Here is a 17,500-nt window from a genome sequence, read left to right as displayed (position 1 = left end):
TGGGCAGGAAAAAAGGAAAAATAAGGACATTCGCACACTTGCTAAACATTTTCTACGTTCCCATACAGCACCCTATTCCCTACGTAGTGCACTACTTTTGACCAGGGCCTATAGGGATAAAGTAGTGCACTTTTCTTGGATAAAAGTAGTGAACTATGTAGGGATTAGGGTGCCGTTGGTGACACAGCCACTGTTTGGGTTTTTCATAATTTATGCATCTTGAACTTTCTATTCCTGCTGTATAATGAATGTAAAGGTAGAATTGTATTTTTTTTAAATGTTGGAAACAATAAATGTAAATTTGGGATTGGTTAAATGTGAACTCTCTTCATTGATCTCTGTAATGTTCACTATGGTTTTGTTCCAATACCCAGACTTCTAAATAGTAGCCATTTTGGCTATACAAAAAATTAGTACGTGACATTTCTAAAATGGAGTATGCTTTTAATGCCAGGATGCAGGAGGCCATACTCATTGGGTATGTGTTTAATGCCAGGATGCAGGAGGCCATACTCATTGGGTATGCGTTTAATGCCAGGATGCAGAAGGCCATACTCATTGGGTATGTGTTTAATGCCAGGATGCAGGAGGCAATACTCATTGGGTATGTGTTTAATGCCAGGAGTCCATACTCATTGGGTATGCGTTTAATGCCAGGAGGCAGGAGGCCATACTCATTGGGTATGTGTTTAATGCCAGGATGCAGGAGGCCATACTCATTGGGTATGTGTTTAATGCCAGGATGCAGGAGGCCATACTCATTGGGTATGTGTTTAATGCCAGGATGCAGAAGGCCATACTCATTGGGTATGTGTTTAATGCCAGGATGCAGGAGGCCATACTCATTGGGTATGTGTTTAATGCCAGGAGGCCATACTCATTGGGTATGTGTTTAATGCCAGGATGCAGGAGGCCATACTCATTGGGTATGCTTTTAATGCCAGGATGCAGGAGGCCATACTCATTGGGTATGCTTTTAATGCCAGGAGGCCATACTCATTGGGTATGCTTTTAATGCCAGGAGGCCATACTCATTGGGTATGTGTTTAATGCCAGGATGCAGGAGGCCATACTCATTGGGTATGCTTTTAATGCCAGGATGCAGGAGGCCATACTCATTGGGTATGCTTTTAATGCCAGGATGCCATACTCATTGGGTATGTGTTTAATGCCAGGAGGCCATACTCAGTGGGTATGTGTTTAATGCCAGGATGCAGGAGGCCATACTCATTGGGTATGTGTTTAATGCCAGGAGGCAGGAGGCCATACTCATTGGGTATGTGTTTAATGCCAGGATGCAGGAGGCAATACTCATTGGGTATGTGTTTAATGCCAGGAGGCCATACTCATTGGGTATGTGTTTAATGCCAGGATGCAGGAGGCCATACTCATTGGGTATGCTTTTAATGCCAGGATGCAGGAGGCCATACTCATTGGGTATGCTTTTAATGCCAGGATGCAGGAGGCCATACTCATTGGGTATGTGTTTAATGCCAGGAGGCCATACTCATTGGGTATGTGTTTAATGCCAGGATGCAGGAGGCCATACTCATTGGGTATGTGTTTAATGCCAGGATGCAGGAGGCCATACTCATTGGGTATGCTTTTAATGCCAGGATGCAGGAGGCCATACTCATTGGGTATGTGTTTAATGCCAGGATGCAGGAGGCCATACTCATTGGGTATGCTTTTAATGCCAGGATGCAGGAGGCCATACTCATTGGGTATGCGTTTAATGCCAGGATGCAGGAGGCCATACTCATTGGGTATGCTTTTAATGCCAGGAGGCAGGAGGCCATACTCATTGGGTATGTGTTTAATGCCAGGATGCAGGAGGCCATACTCAGTGGGTATGTGTTTAATGCCAGGATGCAGGAGGCCATACTCATTGGGTATGCTTTTAATGCCAGGATGCAGGAGGCCATACTCATTGGGTATGTGTTTAATGCCAGGATGCAGGAGGCCATACTCATTGGGTATGTGTTTAATACCAGGATGCAGGAGACCATACTCTTTGGGTATGTGTTTAATGCCAGGATGCAGGAGGCCATACTCATTGGGTATGTGTTTAATGCCAGGATGCAGGAGGCCATACTCATTGGGTATGCTTTTAATGCCAGGATGCAGGAGGCAATACTCATTGGGTATGTGTTTAATGCCAGGATGCAGGAGGCCATACTCATTGGGTATGTGTTTAATGCCAGGATGCAGGAGGCAATACTCATTGGGTATGTGTTTAATGCCAGGATGCAGGAGGCCATACTCATTGGGTATGCTTTTAATGCCAGGATGCAGGAGGCCATACTCATTGGGTATGCGTTTAATGCCAGGAGGCCATACTCATTGGGTATGCTTTTAATGCCAGGAGGCCATACTCATTGGGTATGTGTTTAATGCCAGGAGTCCATACTCATTGGGTATGTGTTTAATGCCAGGATGCAGGAGGCCATACTCATTGGGTATGTGTTTAATGCCAGGATGCAGGAGGCCATACTCATTGGGTATGCTTTTAATGCCAGGAGGCCATACTCATTGGGTATGCTTTTAATGCCAGGAGGCCATACTCATTGGGTATGCTTTTAATGCCAGGATGCAGGAGGCCATACTCATTGGGTATGTGTTTAATGCCAGGATGCAGGAGGCCATACTCATTGGGTATGCATTTAATGCCAGGATGCAGGAGGCCATACTCATTGGGTATGTGTTTAATGCCAGGATGCAGGAGGCCTTACTCATTGGGTATGCTTTTAATGCCAGGATGCAGGAGGCCATACTTATTGGGTATGTGTTTAATGCCAGGATGCAGGAGGCCTTACTCATTGGGTATGTGTTTAATGCCAGGATGCAGGAGGCCATACTCATTGGGTATGCGTTTAATGCCAGGATGCAGGAGGCCATACTCATTGGGTATGTGTTTAATGCCAGGATGCAGGAGGCCATACTCATTGGGTATGCTTTTAATGCCAGGATGCAGGAGGCCATACTCATTGGGTATGCTTTTAATGCCAGGATGCAGGAGGCCATACTCATTGGGTATGTGTTTAATGCCAGGATGCAGGAGGCCATACTCATTGGGTATGCGTTTAATGCCAGGATGCAGGAGGCCATACTCATTGGGTATGCGTTTAATGCCAGGATGCAGGAGGCCATACTCATTGGGTATGCTTTTAATGCCAGGATGCAGGAGGCCATACTCATTGGGTATGCTTTTAATGCCAGGATGCAGGAGGCCATACTTATTGGGTATGTGTTTAATGCCAGGATGCAGGAGGCCATACTCATTGGGTATGCTTTTAATGCCAGGAGGCAGGAGGCCATACTCATTGGGTATGTGTTTAATGCCAGGATGCAGGAGGCCATACTCATTGGGTATGTGTTTAATGCCAGGATGCAGGAGGCCATACTCATTGGGTATGCTTTTAATGCCAGGATGCAGGAGGCCATACTCATTGGGTATGTGTTTAATGCCAGGATGCAGGAGGCCATACTCATTGGGTATGTGTTTAATGCCAGGATGCAGGAGGCCATACTCATTGGGTATGCTTTTAATGCCAGGATGCAGGAGGCCATACTCATTGGGTATGTGTTTAATGCCAGGATGCAGGAGGCCATACTCATTGGGTATGCTTTTAATGCCAGGATGCAGGAGGCCATACTCATTGGGTATGTGTTTAATGCCAGGATGCAGGAGGCCATACTCATTGGGTATGCTTTTAATGCCAGGAGGCCATACTCATTGGGTATGCTTTTAATACCAGGATGCAGGAGGCCATACTCATTGGGTATGCTTTTAATGCCAGGATGCAGGAGGCCATACTCATTGGGTATGCTTTTAATACCAGGATGCAGGAGGCCATACTCATTGGGTATGCTTTTAATACCAGGATGCAGGAGGCCATACTCATTGGGTATGCTTTTAATGCCAGGAGTCCATACTCATTGAGTATGCTTTTAATGCCAGGATGCAGGAGGCCATACTCATTGGGTATGTGTTTAATGCCAGGATGCAGGAGGCCATACTCATTGAGTATGCTTTTAATGCCAGGAGGCCATACTCATTGGGTATGCTTTTAATGCCAGGATGCAGGAGGCCATACTCATTGGGTATGTGTTTAATGCCAGGATGCAGGAGGCCATACTCATTGGGTATGTGTTTAATGCCAGGATGCAGGAGGCCATACTCATTGGGTATGTGTTTAATGCCAGGATGCAGGAGGCCATACTCATTGGGTATGTGTTTAATGCCAGGATGCAGGAGGCCATACTCATTGGGTATGCTTTTAATGCCAGGATGCAGGAGGCCATACTCATTGGGTATGCTTTTAATGCCAGGATGCAGGAGGCCATACTCATTGGGTATGTGTTTAATGCCAGGATGCAGGAGGCCATACTCATTGAGTATGTGTTTAATGCCAGGATGCAGGAGGCCATACTCATTGGGTATGTGTTTAATGCCAGGATGCAGGAGGCCGTACTCAGAGTATTTCAGCTCGTACGAGACGTTGTATGAAGCAGTAGTGTAAACACTGCTCTTTCCATGACAGACCGTAAGGCCATTCTACTGCCAATGTTTGTCTATGGAGATTGCATGGCTCTGTGCTCTATTTTATACACCTGTCAGAAACGGATGTGGCTGAAATAGCTTAATCCACTAATTTGAAGGGGTGTCCACATACTTTTGTATATATATTTTGTTATTTTACCAGGTAAGTTGACTGACACATTCTCATTTACAGCAACGACCTGGGGAATAGTTACAGGGGAGAGGAGGGGGGATGAATGAGCCAATTGTAAGCTGGGGATGATTAGTTGGCCGTGATGGTCTAAGGGCCATATATAGTGGGGCAGCAGGTAGCCAAGTGGTTAGAGCGTTGGGCCAGTAACCGAAAGGTTGCTGGATAGAATCCCTGAGCTGACGAGGTAAACATCTGTCGTTCTGCCCCTGAACAAGGCAGTTAAACCCACTGTTCCCCGGTAGGCCGTCATTGTAAATAAGAATTTGTTTTTAAACTGACTTGTTAAATAAAGGTTACATAAAGTGTACACACCTCACCAGAAACGCCACAATCGGTTTCTCCACTGTACCCAAACAAAATCTGATTTAATGCGTCGCTCAGTTATGTATAGAGGCATGTCGTCATGGGAATACTCTTCCAGCAGAGGTTTAAAGTCAGTTTAGCTTTTAAAAAATATAGAGATTAACAAAACATTGTATCACAGCGTCTCTCCTCTCTCTAAAGATCTACTTGAACTCTACCTATTTGCCACATCTTCATTGTAAGTCTACTAGAGAGTGTGTTCCCTCAGGCCTGGAGGGAAGCTAAAGTCATTCTGCTACCCAGGAATAGTAAAGCTCCCTTTACTGGCTCAAATAACCGTCCAATCAGCCTGTTACCAACCCTTAGTAAACTTTTGGGGGAAAAAATAGTGTTTGACCAGATACATTATATTATTTATTTCACAGTAAACAAATTGAAAACAGAATTTCATCTTATAGGGAAAGACACTCAACAAGCACAGCACTTACACAAATGACTGATGATTGGCTGAGAGAAATTGATGACAAAAAGATTGTGGGGGCTGTTTTGTGCGGCTTTTGACATTATCGCTCATAGTCTGCTGCTTTCAAAATGTATGTGTTATGGCTTTACACCCCCTGCTATATTGTGGATAAAGAGTTACCTGTCTAACAGAACACAGAGGGTGTTCTTTAATGGAGGCTTCTCCAACATAATCCAGGTAGAATCAGGAATTCCTCAGGGCAGCTGTCTAGGCCCATTGAAAAAGTTATCTTTACTAATGAATTGCCACTGGCTTTGAAGAAAGCAAGAGTGTTTGTGTATGCGGATGACTCAACACTATCCCCGTCAGCTACTACAGCGACTGAAATGACTGCAACACTTAACAAAGAGATGCAGTTAGTTTCAGAGTGGGTGGCAAGGAATAAGTTAGTCCTTGTATTTGGGACAAATCATTCACTAAACCCTAAAGCTCAACTAAATCTTGCAATAAATAATGTGGACATTGAGCAAGTTGAGGTGACTAAACTGCTTGGAGTAACCCTGGATTGTAAACTGTCATGGTCAAAACATATTGATACAACAGTAGCTAAGATGGGGAGAAGTCTGTCCATAATAAAGTGATGCTCTACCTTCTTAACAACACTGTCAACGAGAGAGAGAGAGAGAGAGACAGAGACAGACAGAGACAGAGGTGAAGGTTTGAAGGGTGAGAGAAGCAGCGAGGTCAGAGGTGAGAGGATGTGACATGGATGAGGGTTTGACCCCAAGTCACCCTGAGCCATACCTCCATGTCATAACATTTTTGTATTTTCATTTAACCCTTTATTTAACGAGGCAAGTCGGTTTAAGAACAAATTCTTATTAACAATGACAGCCTACCCTTGGTCAAAACACTGGGCCAATTGTGCGTTGCCCTATGGAACTCACAAATCACCTCCGGTTGTGATACAGCCTGGAACCGAACCAGGGTCTGTAGTGACGCCTCTAGCACTGAGATGCAGTGCCTTAGACCGCTGCGCCACTCGTGCCGTCTATTTGAGAGTATTTTCATCGTTTAGAAATGAAAGCACTTTATGTATCCAGTACCCCCCCACTTTAACGTGTCATAAGTATTCTGATCAATTCACTTATAGTGTATTAAAGTAGTCAAAAGTTTAGTATTTGGTCCCATATTCCTAGAACACAAAATCACTACATCACCCTTGTGATCACAAATTGGTTGGATGCAATTACAGTTTGTTTTGTTGGCTTCAGACCGTGTTGAGCCCATGTAACAGTATAAGTTTAGTCCGTCCCCTCGCCCCGACACGGGTGCGAACCAGGGACCCTCTGCACACATCAACAACTGACACCCACGAAGCATCGTTACCCATCGCTCCACAAAAGCCGCTGCCCTTGCAGAGCAAGGGGAAACCCTACTTCAAGTCTCAGAGCAAGTGACGTCACCGATTGAAACGCTATTAGCGCGCACCACCGCTAACTAGCTAGCCATTTCACATCCGTTACACCCAGAACAGGAAAGGAATAGCAAACGATGCGCTGTGTAACTCTGTAGTGACTTCCATTGTCCAGGTAAGAACAACAACGTGTCTGAACAACGTCTACAATCGTGTGGATGATACCGTGGTTACGGACAATCACCAATAACGACGAGTGAGAAAGTCACAGATGCACAAACATCATACCCACAAGAAGATCCCAACCTCCACTGTTATTGGTAATGGTGAAGGGTTTAAAAACCTCTTGAGAGTATAGGGGGTGCTGTTTCGACTTTGTGAAAATTGGTCTCCAAATTAAACTGCCTCGTACTCAATTCTTGCTCGTACAATATGCATATTATTATTACTATTGGATAGAAAACACTCTCTAGTTTCTAAAACCGTTTGAATTATGTCTCTGAGTGAAACAGAACTCCTTGTGCAGCACATTTCCTGCCAGGGAGTGAGATTTCAGAAATCTCGGTCCCTGTTCTGAGGTCAGTTTATAAGTCCCTGTGTACGCTGTGGGGCTACAAACACTGCATACGCCTTCCTCTAGATGTCAGTAAGCGGGGAGATTTTGAATGGAGTCGATTGCGCAATCTGGGACCTTATATAAGACCCTGGAGCGGAAGTACCTTCCTTTTCAACCGTGCGCCTGACGCAGAATGGACTTCGGACTGGCCTCCTTCCAAGCTTTGGTTTAGCCAGTTCTATATCTCCGGTCATGTTTTTATTCGTTATAGTTGTTAAAGACATCTTAAGGTAGTTAATTTAATCCGACTTATAGCAATTTATATCAGTTAATTGCGATTTTCTGGCATTTCTTTGTGACGCACTTTCAAGAGTTGGACACTTTTCCGGTACATGCCGAACATTAGTGGCCATTTCGACAGGACAAGAGGACATCTTTCGACCAAAAGACGATTGTTCTGGACAAAGGACACCTTTCCCAAGATTCTGATGGGAGTTCATCTAAAAGTAAGAACTATTTATGCTGATAAATCGTTGTTCTGTTGAAAAATGTTAAATGCATAAGCCGGCATTAATTTTTGGGTAGCTTCGCTTTAGCGCACCCTGTATTGCGCAGTAAGGTTAATTTTAAAAATGTAATTCAGCGATTGCATTAAGAACTAATTTGTCTTTCAATTGCTGTCCAACCTGTATTTTTTTAGTCAAGTTTATGAATAGTTTTCGATAAAAATAGGTGTCTTTCCAAGATGGCGCCGGACAGATTGCTTGAGTAGTTGGACACTATTTTCATTGTATAAGCACGATTTGTGCTGCTAAATATGCACATTTTCGAACAAACTCTATATGCATTGTGTAATATGATGTTACAGGACTGTCATCTGAAGAATTCTGAGAAGGTTAGTGAAAAAATTTATATATTTTGGTGGTGATAACGTTATCGCTCTTTTTGCCTTGAATCAATGCTGGGGTGATGTTTGCACATGTGGTATGCTAATATAACGATATATTGTGTTTTCGCTGTAAAACACTTACAAAATCTGAAATATTGTCTGGATTCACAAGATCTGTGTCTTTCAATTGCTGTACGCTGTGTATTTTTAAGAAATGTTTTATGATGAGTAATTAGGTAATACACGTTGCTCTCTGTAGTTATTCTAGTCGAGTTGTGATGGTGGCTGCAATGGTAAACTATGATTTATACCTGAAATATGCACATTTTTCTAACAAAACATATGCTATACAATAAATATGTTATCAGACTGTCATCTGATGAAGTTTTTTCTTGGTTAGTGGCTATTTATATCTTTATTTGGTCGAATTGGTGATAGCTACTGATGGAGTGAAAAAATGGTGGAGTAAGAAAAACGGTGTCTTTTGCTAACGTGGTTAGCTAATAGATTTACATATTGTGTCTTCCCTGTAAAACATTTTAAAAATCAGAAATGGTAGCTGGATTCACAAGAAGTGTATCTTTCATCTGGTGTCTTGGACTTGTGATTTAATGATATTTAGATGCTAGTATTTACTTGTGACGCTATGCTAGGCTATGCTAGTCAGCTTTTTTACTGGTGGGGGTGCTCCCGGGTTTGGGAGGAACTAGAAGTTAATGTGTTTTTTGGGGGACATGATTATCGTGAAATCTGCAACTTTCTCACTCGTCATTATTAACATTTCATTCATGATTATCCGTAACCATGGTAGCATCAACACCAATGTAGAAGGGCTCAGAAACATATTATATTCCTACCACACAACAAGTGAACACAAAATGACAATACATCATTTACCATTCACCTCCACTGGGCACAAAGTCATCTGAAACAACCAAAAACAAACTGCCAAACAGCATAAATAACATTTTGTAGAGTCACAAGCTTGATGTAGTCACTGCATGTTGACATAACACAACATTGTGGAAGAATTATGGGAATTTGAAAAAGCAACCCAAAGGTCACCACCACTTGGTTGAGGCGTGATGCTGGAGAAATGTAACCACTCTCAAATTCACAGACAGAACTATGGATACAGGAACTGATCATCTAGATTAATAGACAGAAATATGGATACAGGAACTGATCATGTAGATTCACAGACAGAACTATGGATACAGGAACTGATCATTTAGATTCACAGACAGAACTATGGATACAGGAACTGATCATCTAGATTCACAGACAGAACTATGGATACAGGAACTGATCATCTAGATTCACAGACAGAACTATGGATACAGGAACTGATCATTTAGATTCACAGACAGAACTATGGAAACAGGAACTGATCATTTAGATTCACAGACAGAACTATGGATACAGGAACTGATCATCTAGATTAATAGACAGAACTATGGATACAGGAACTGATCATTTAGATTCACAGACAGAACTATGGAAACAGGAACTGATCATTTAGATTCACAGACAGAAATATGGATACAGGAACTGATCATGTAGATTCACAGACAGAACTAACAGTTATCTTAATTCTCCACTAGATGGCGCACGGCGGTCAGTTAAAACCTTTGTCCAATTCGCTGGCAGCCTGTTTGTGTGCCAGTCACACAGTGCCTGTGCGTGTGTAGGTTTGTACGAGGGAGGGAGGTTTACCATGGCGGGTCAGCCTCCAGTGTCCACGTTGAGTTGTTGGGGGGGAGGTAGAGAGAGATTCATCTGTCACAGTGTCGAGGTATGTGAATCAGTCTCTCTGTCTGTCTTGGGTGAGCTCTCTCCACTCTTCATTACGCAATGCAGACAGTAGTCCTATTTGTTTCTATAACATTGTATTACTTTTTAAAAAATGTATAAGTATAAAGGATTATAATACATAGAATACATTTGTTGAGTCTTTAGGAACAGAATATCTAACTGATAAAAATAGTTTACCACGAAAAGAGACTTTACCACAAGCTTGTTGAAGAGACAACTATCTAACTATCCAGTGGAGTAATCCTGTAATCCTCCCGAACCCCATTCCAGCATTTACAGAGAATCTCTCTTTCAGGCTTTTTGTTTCCCTCTCTTTTTAATACCGAATTCTCGGGATGCGCGTGTTCCTGTTCGCGGCGACGGTATTTTTCGCGTACAATCTCACCGGGTCTGGTGCCGGCGCCGAGTCCAGCTCCAAAAAGTGTTCCTCCCAGTGCGACGTGAGCGCGTGTCCTAGTCCGAACTGCCCCAACGGGTATATCCCAGACCGGTGCAACTGTTGCCTGGTGTGTTCCCGGGGCGAGGGTGAACTCTGTGGCCGGAAAAACGACCTCCTGTGTGGGGACGGCTTAGAGTGTAGGTCCCCTAACGGTCCTAACGAGGGCCTGGCGGGGAAGCGGAGCTCCAAGCGGCGGCTGTGTCAGTGTAAGATGGGGTATAAGGTGTGTGGTAGCGACGGGAAGACGTACAGGAATGTGTGTCGGATGAAGGCTGCCAGCCGGAAAGCTCTTCAGAAGGAAAGGGAGGCCATCACCCAAGCACACAAGGGACCCTGTCCATCAGGTAAGTCCTAGCCGTTAGCCTATAGCCTAGCTCTCATCCAGGGCGTTACGTGCGGCTTGAGTTGCGTTTTATTTTATGAGTACCATGGCAACTCACAGCTGTATTTGAAGAAGGCCCTGTCCATATGTAAAGCCCTGGGCCAGAGCTAGCATATACAGTGCATTGGGAAGGTATTCAGACACCTTGACTTTTTCCACATTTTGTTATGTTACAGCTTTATTCTACACACAAAACCATATAATGACAAAGCAAAAACAGGTTTTTAGACATTTTTGCAAACTAATAAACTCAGCAAAAAAAAGAAACGTCCTCACTGTCAACTGCGTTTATTTTCAGCAAACTTAACTTGTGTAAATATTTGTATGAACATAACAAGATTCAACAACTGAGACATAAACTGAACAAGTTCCACAGACATGTGACTAACAGAAATTTAATAATGTGTCCCTGAACAAAGGGGGGGGGTCAAAATCAAAAGTAAAAGTCAGTATCTGGTGTGGCCACCAGCTGCATTAAGTACTGCAGTGCATCTCTTCCTCATGGACTGCACCAGATTTGCTAGTTCTTGCTGTGAGATGTCACCCCACTCTTCCACCAATGCACCTGCAAGTTCCCAGACATTTCTGGGGGGAATGGCCCTAGCCCTCACCCTCCGATCCAACAGGTCCAAGAAGTGCTCAATGGGATTGCGATCCGGGCTCTTCGCTGGCCATGGAAGAACACTGACATTCCTGTCTTGCAGGAAATCACGCACAGAATGAGCAGTATGGCTGGTGGCATTGTCATGCTGGAGGGTCATGTCAGGATGAGCCTGCAGGAAGGGTACCACATGAGGGAGGAGGATGTCTTCCCTGTAACGCACAGAGTTGAGATTGCCTGCAATGACAACAAGCTCAGTCTGATGATGCTGTGACACACCGCCCCAGACCATGACGGACCCTCCACCTCCAAATCGATCCCGCTCCAGAGTACAGGCCTCGGTGTAACGCTCATTCCTTTTACGATAAATGCGAATCCGACCATCACCCCTGGTGAGACAAAATCGCGACTCGCCAGTGAAGAGCACTTTTTGCCAGTCCTGTCTGGTCCGGCGACGGTGGGTTTGTGCCCATAGGCGACGTTGTTGCCGGTGATGTCTGGTGAGGACCTGCCTTACAACAGGCCTACAAGCCTTCAGTCCCGCCTCTCTCAGCCTATTGCGGACAGTCTGAGCACTGATGGAGGGATTGTGCGTTCTTGGTGCAACTCGGGCAGTTGTTGTTGCCATCCTTTACCTGTCCCGCAGGTGTGATGTTCGGATGTACCGATCCTGTGCAGGTGTTGTTACAAGTGGTCTGCCACTGCGAGGACGATCAGCTGTCCGTCCTGTCTCCCTGTAGCGCTGTCTTAGGCGTCTCACAGTGCGGACATTGCAACTTATTGCCCTGGCCACATCTGCAGGCCTCATGCCTCCTTGCAGCATGCTTAAGGCATGTTCACGCAGATGAGCAGGGACCCTGGGCATCTTTCTTTTAGTGTTTTTCAGAGTCAGTAGAAAGGCCTCTTTAGTGTCCTAAGTTTTCATAACTGTGACATTAATTGCCTACCGTCTGTAAGATGTTAGTGTCTTCACGACCGTTCCACAGGTGCATGTTCATTAATTGTTTATGGTTCATTGAAGCATAGGAAACAGTGTTTAAACCCTTTACAATGAAGATCTGTGAAGTTATTTGGATTTTTATGAATTATCTTTGAAAGGCCACTGTGTTCTTTGGGACCTTCAATGCTGCAGAAATGTCTTCCCCAGATCTGTGCCTCGACACAATCCTGTCTTGGAGCAATACGGACAATTCCTTCATGGCTTGGTTTTTGTTCAGACATGCACTATCAACTGTGGGACCTTAAATAGACAGGTGTGTGCCTTTCCAAATCATGTCCAATCAATCGAATTTACCACAGGTGGACTCCAATCAAGTTGTAGAAACATCTCAAAGATAATCAATGGAAACAGGATGCACCTGAGCTCAATTTTGACTGTCATAGCAAAGGGTCTGAATACTTGAATAAAGTATTTCTGTATTAAAAAAAAAAATATATATATATATTTAAAAAACGATTTTTGCTTTGTCATTATGGGGTATTGTGTGTAGATTGATGAGGCTAGTTTGGAGACACTAATAACAATGAACTAGCCTACAGTTAAAGGACTATAACAATAAACTAGCCTACAGTTAAAGGGCTATAACAATAAACTAGCCTACAGTTAAAGGGCTAATACAATAAACTAGCCTACAGTTAAAGGACTATAACAATAAACTAGCCTACAGTTAAAGGGCTATAACAATAAACTAGCCTACAGTTAAAGGGCTAATACAATAAACTAGTCTACAGTTAAAGGACTAATACAATAAACTAGCCTACAGTTAAAGGACTAATACAATAAACTAGCCTACAGTTAAAGGACTAATACAATAAACTAGCCTACAGTTAAAGGACTAATACAATAAACTAGCCTACAGTTAAAGGACTAATACAATAAACTAGCCTACAGTTAAAGGACTATAACAATAAACTAGCCTACAGTTAAAGGGCTAATACAATAAACTAGCCTACAGTTAAAGGACTAATACAATAAACTAGCCTACAGTTAAAGGACTAATACAATAAACTAGCCTACAGTTAAAGGGCTAATACAATAAACTAGCCTACAGTTAAAGGGCTAATACAATAAACTAGCCTACAGTTAAAGGGCTATAACAATAAACTAGCCTACAGTTAAAGGACTAATACAATAAACTAGCCTACAGTTAAAGGGCTAATACAATAAACTAGCCTACAGTTAAAGGGCTAATACAATAAACTAGCCTACAGTTAAAGGGCTATAACAATAAACTAGCCTACAGTTAAAGGACTATAACAATAAACTAGCCTACAGTTAAAGGACTAATACAATAAACTAGCCTACAGTTAAAGGACTAATACAATAAACTAGCCTACAGTTAAAGGACTAATACAATAAACTAGCCTACAGTTAAAGGGCTATAACAATAAACTAGCCTACAGTTAAAGGACTAATACAATAAACTAGCCTACAGTTAAAGGGATATAACAATAAACTAGCCTACAGTTAAAGGGCTATAACAATAAACTAGCCTACAGTTAAAGGACTAATACAATAAACTAGCCTACAGTTAAAGGACTAATACAATAAACTAGCCTACAGTTAAAGGGCTAATACAATAAACTAGCCTACAGTTAAAGGGCTATAACAATGAACTAGTCTTCAGTTAAAGGGATATAACAATAAACTAGCCTACAGTTAAAGGACTATAACAATAAACTAGCCTACAGTTAAAGGGCTAATACAATAAACTAGTCTACAGTTAAAGGGCTAATACAATAAACTAGCCTACAGTTAAAGGACTATAACAATAAACTAGCCTACAGTTAAAGGGCTAATACAATAAACTAGCCTACAGTTAAAGGGCTAATACAATAAACTAGCCTACAGTTAAAGGGCTATAACAATAAACTAGCCTACAGTTAAAGGACTAATACAATAAACTAGCCTACAGTTAAAGGGATATAACAATAAACTAGCCTACAGTTAAAGGGCTATAACAATAAACTAGCCTACAGTTAAAGGACTAATACAATAAACTAGCCTACAGTTAAAGGACTAATACAATAAACTAGCCTACAGTTAAAGGACTAATACAATAAACTAGCCTACAGTTAAAGGGCTAATACAATAAACTAGCCTACAGTTAAAGGGCTAATACAATAAACTAGCCTACAGTTAAAGGGCTAATACAATAAACTAGCCTACAGTTAAAGGGCTAATACAATAAACTAGCCTACAGTTAAAGGACTAATACAATAAACTAGCCTACAGTTAAAGGGCTAATACAATGAACTCGGCTTATTTTTTTTTCCCGATAAAAACCCAATCTTCCCATGTCATTTATTTCTCCTATGGTGTCTGTGTGGCTCAATCAGAACTGTTGTTTCTTAGGCTATACTTGATTAGCCTATCATAGCCTTTGGTCTATACTTGATTAGCCTATCATAGCCCTAGGCTATACTTGATTAGCCTATCATAGCCCTACAGTCATTACCAGAGCTGAGTTTGAACGTTCAACATTGGTTTTCTGAAGTTGTAGGCTATTTGCTTGTGAGATTGCCTTTTATAGAAACCTAATTTGAGATGACTTATCTGAGCATGTGGTAATATTGCGTTCCATATTCCACCACGGAATGTAGAAGTCCAGTTCTAATGAGGAGGGCTATGAATAATGGGTTCCAACGGTTCTGCTGAGCCACTTCTTCTGTGGTTTCTGTTAGGAGAGAAATACCATGGCAGTGAATCACCTTTCACTCTTTTCCTTTGTATGCAGAGTTACTACAACAACAACAACAATATTCACTCTCTACTCCTCTCCTCCTCCTCCTCCTCCTCTTCTCTTCTTCCTCCTCTTCTCTCCTACGGTTCCTCCTCCTCCTCCTCTTCTCTCCTTCTCCTCCCCTTCTTCCTCCTCCTCCTCTTCCCCCTCCTCCTCCTCTTCTCTCCTCCTCCTCCTCTCCTCTCCTCCTCCTCTTCCTCCTCCTCCTCTCTCCTCCTCCTCTTCTCTCCTACTCCTCTTCCTCCTCCTCTTCTCTCCTTCTCCTCCACTTCTTCCTCCTCCTCTTCTCTCCTCCTCCTCCTCTTCTCTCCTCCTCCTCCTCTTCTTCCTCCTCCTCCTCTTCCCCCTCCTCCTCCTCAGTCCTTCCCTTCCTCCTCCATTCCGATCCCACCATTCTAAATCTAACTCTAACATTCCATTTTTAAACATTCCAATTCAAACATTCTACACCATACTCAAACATTCCATTTTAACATTCTAAATCTACCTGTAACATCTAACAGTATTCCTTTTTAAACATTGTAAATACCAGATAGTGCTGGTGGTGAGTGTGACTGAGTGTTGCAGAGTGTAGAGGTGGTGTTTCTGTGTTGACACGATGGGCTCTTGTTGCCAGTATAGGTCCTGTCCATCCCAACAGCCCACGATACAAGTTCAACTTCATAGCTGACGTGGTGGAAAAGATGGCTCCTGCTGTGGTTCACATTGAGCTCTTCCTCAGGTCACTGCCTGTGTGTGTGTGTCTGTGTGTGTGTCTGTGTGTGTGTTTGTGTGTGTGTGTGTGTGTGTGTGTGTGTGTGTGTGTGTGTGTGTGTGTGTGTGTGTGTGTGTGTGTCTGTGTGTTTGTGTGTGTGTGTGTGTGTGTGTGTGTGTGTGTGTGTGTGTGTGTGTGTGTGTGTGTGTGTGTGTGTGTTTGTCTGTGTGTGTGTGTGTGTGTGTTTGTCTGTGTGTGTGTGTTTGTCTGTGTGTGTGTGTGTGTGTGTGTGTGCAAAAGGGTTCTTCGGCTGTCCCCAGAACCCTTTTTGGTTCCAGGTATAACTATCTGTACAAAGGGTTTTACATGGAACCCAACAGGGTTCTGCCTGGAACACACACACACACACACACACACACACACACACACACACACACACACACACACACACACACACACACACACACACACACACACACACACACACACACACACACAAATCCTAAATTCAGCTTCTCTCTCTCCTCTCCTTTCCTCTCTCTCTCTCCTCTCTCTCTCTCTCTCTCTCTCTCTCTCTCTCTCTCTCTCTCTCTCTCTCTCTCTCTCTCTCTCTCTCTCCTCTCTCTCTCTCCTCTCTCAGACATCCTCTATATGGTCGTCATGTCCCTCTGTCTAGTGGTTCTGGGTTCATCATCAGCCACTCCGGACTCATCGTAACCAACGCTCACGTGGTAACCGCTGCTGCCACGGTAACGGGCCGACCACAGCTCCGCGTGCAGCTCCATGACGGGGGAGCGTATGAGGCCACGGTCCGGGACATCGACAGGAAGTCGGATATCGCCACCATCAAAGTCAACCCTCAGGTAGGGTAGCTTTACCCTTAATTTAACAGGTTAGGTGGCCAGATAGAGAGGGAGAGATAGAGGGAGAGAGGCTGAGATAAAGGGAGAGAGGGTGAGAGAGAGAGAGAGAGAGAGAGAGAGAGAGAGGGTGAGAGAGAGAGAGAGAGAGAGAGACACAGGGGATGTGAGAGAGAGAGAGAGAGAGAGAGAGAGAGAGAGAGAGAGAGAGAGAGAGAGAGAGAGAGAGAGAGAGAGGGTGAGAGAGAGAGAGAGAGAGAGAGAGAGAGAGAGGGTGAGAGAGAGAGAGAGAAAGAGACTGCGAGAGAGAGAAAGAGAGAGAGGGTGAGTGAGAAAGAGCGAGGGTGAGCAAGAGAGAGAGAGAGAGAGGGTGAGTGAGAGAGAGAGATAGGGTGAGAGAGAGAGAGAGAGAGTGATAGAGCGAGAGAGAGAGAGATAGATAGGGTGAGATAGAGGGAGAGATAAGGGGGAAGTAGACAGGAAGTCTTGATATCGCCAACATCAAAGCCAACAATAAGCTGACATGCATACAACTCAGTGTCCCAATGACTCTAAGCTTTCACACTACAGTTTGGTTTTTAAATCCGTTTTGGAATACTGAC

The 17,500-nt window shown here is 43.5% G+C and overlaps 2 protein-coding genes across 2 annotated transcripts in view; both read left to right on the top strand.

Annotated features, from left to right (window-relative positions):
• Positions 1–316, top strand: part of LOC120037046 (phosphatidylinositol 4-kinase type 2-beta-like) — a 10,155-nt gene extending 9,839 nt beyond the window's left edge. The window contains exon 5 of the mRNA XM_038983261.1: positions 1–316. This exon is cut by the window's left edge and continues 1,579 nt beyond it. The gene's annotated coding sequence lies outside the window, so the exon portion shown is untranslated.
• A 10,198-nt stretch (positions 317–10,514) lies between these two features.
• Positions 10,515–17,500, top strand: part of LOC120037045 (serine protease HTRA3-like) — a 16,567-nt gene continuing 9,581 nt past the window's right edge. Inside the window, exons 1-3 of the mRNA XM_038983260.1 lie at positions 10,515–10,966; positions 15,961–16,065; positions 16,679–16,901. Of these exons, the coding sequence (XP_038839188.1) occupies positions 10,515–10,966; positions 15,961–16,065; positions 16,679–16,901 (780 nt within the window). The remainder of the gene's footprint in view (positions 10,967–15,960; positions 16,066–16,678; positions 16,902–17,500) is intronic.

This window comes from Salvelinus namaycush, unplaced genomic scaffold (genome assembly GCF_016432855.1).
Source record: "Salvelinus namaycush isolate Seneca unplaced genomic scaffold, SaNama_1.0 Scaffold1551, whole genome shotgun sequence".
Taxonomy (NCBI): domain Eukaryota; kingdom Metazoa; phylum Chordata; class Actinopteri; order Salmoniformes; family Salmonidae; genus Salvelinus; species Salvelinus namaycush.
Note: the sequence above shows the minus strand (reverse complement) of the source record. Positions and strands in the feature narration are given on the sequence as shown.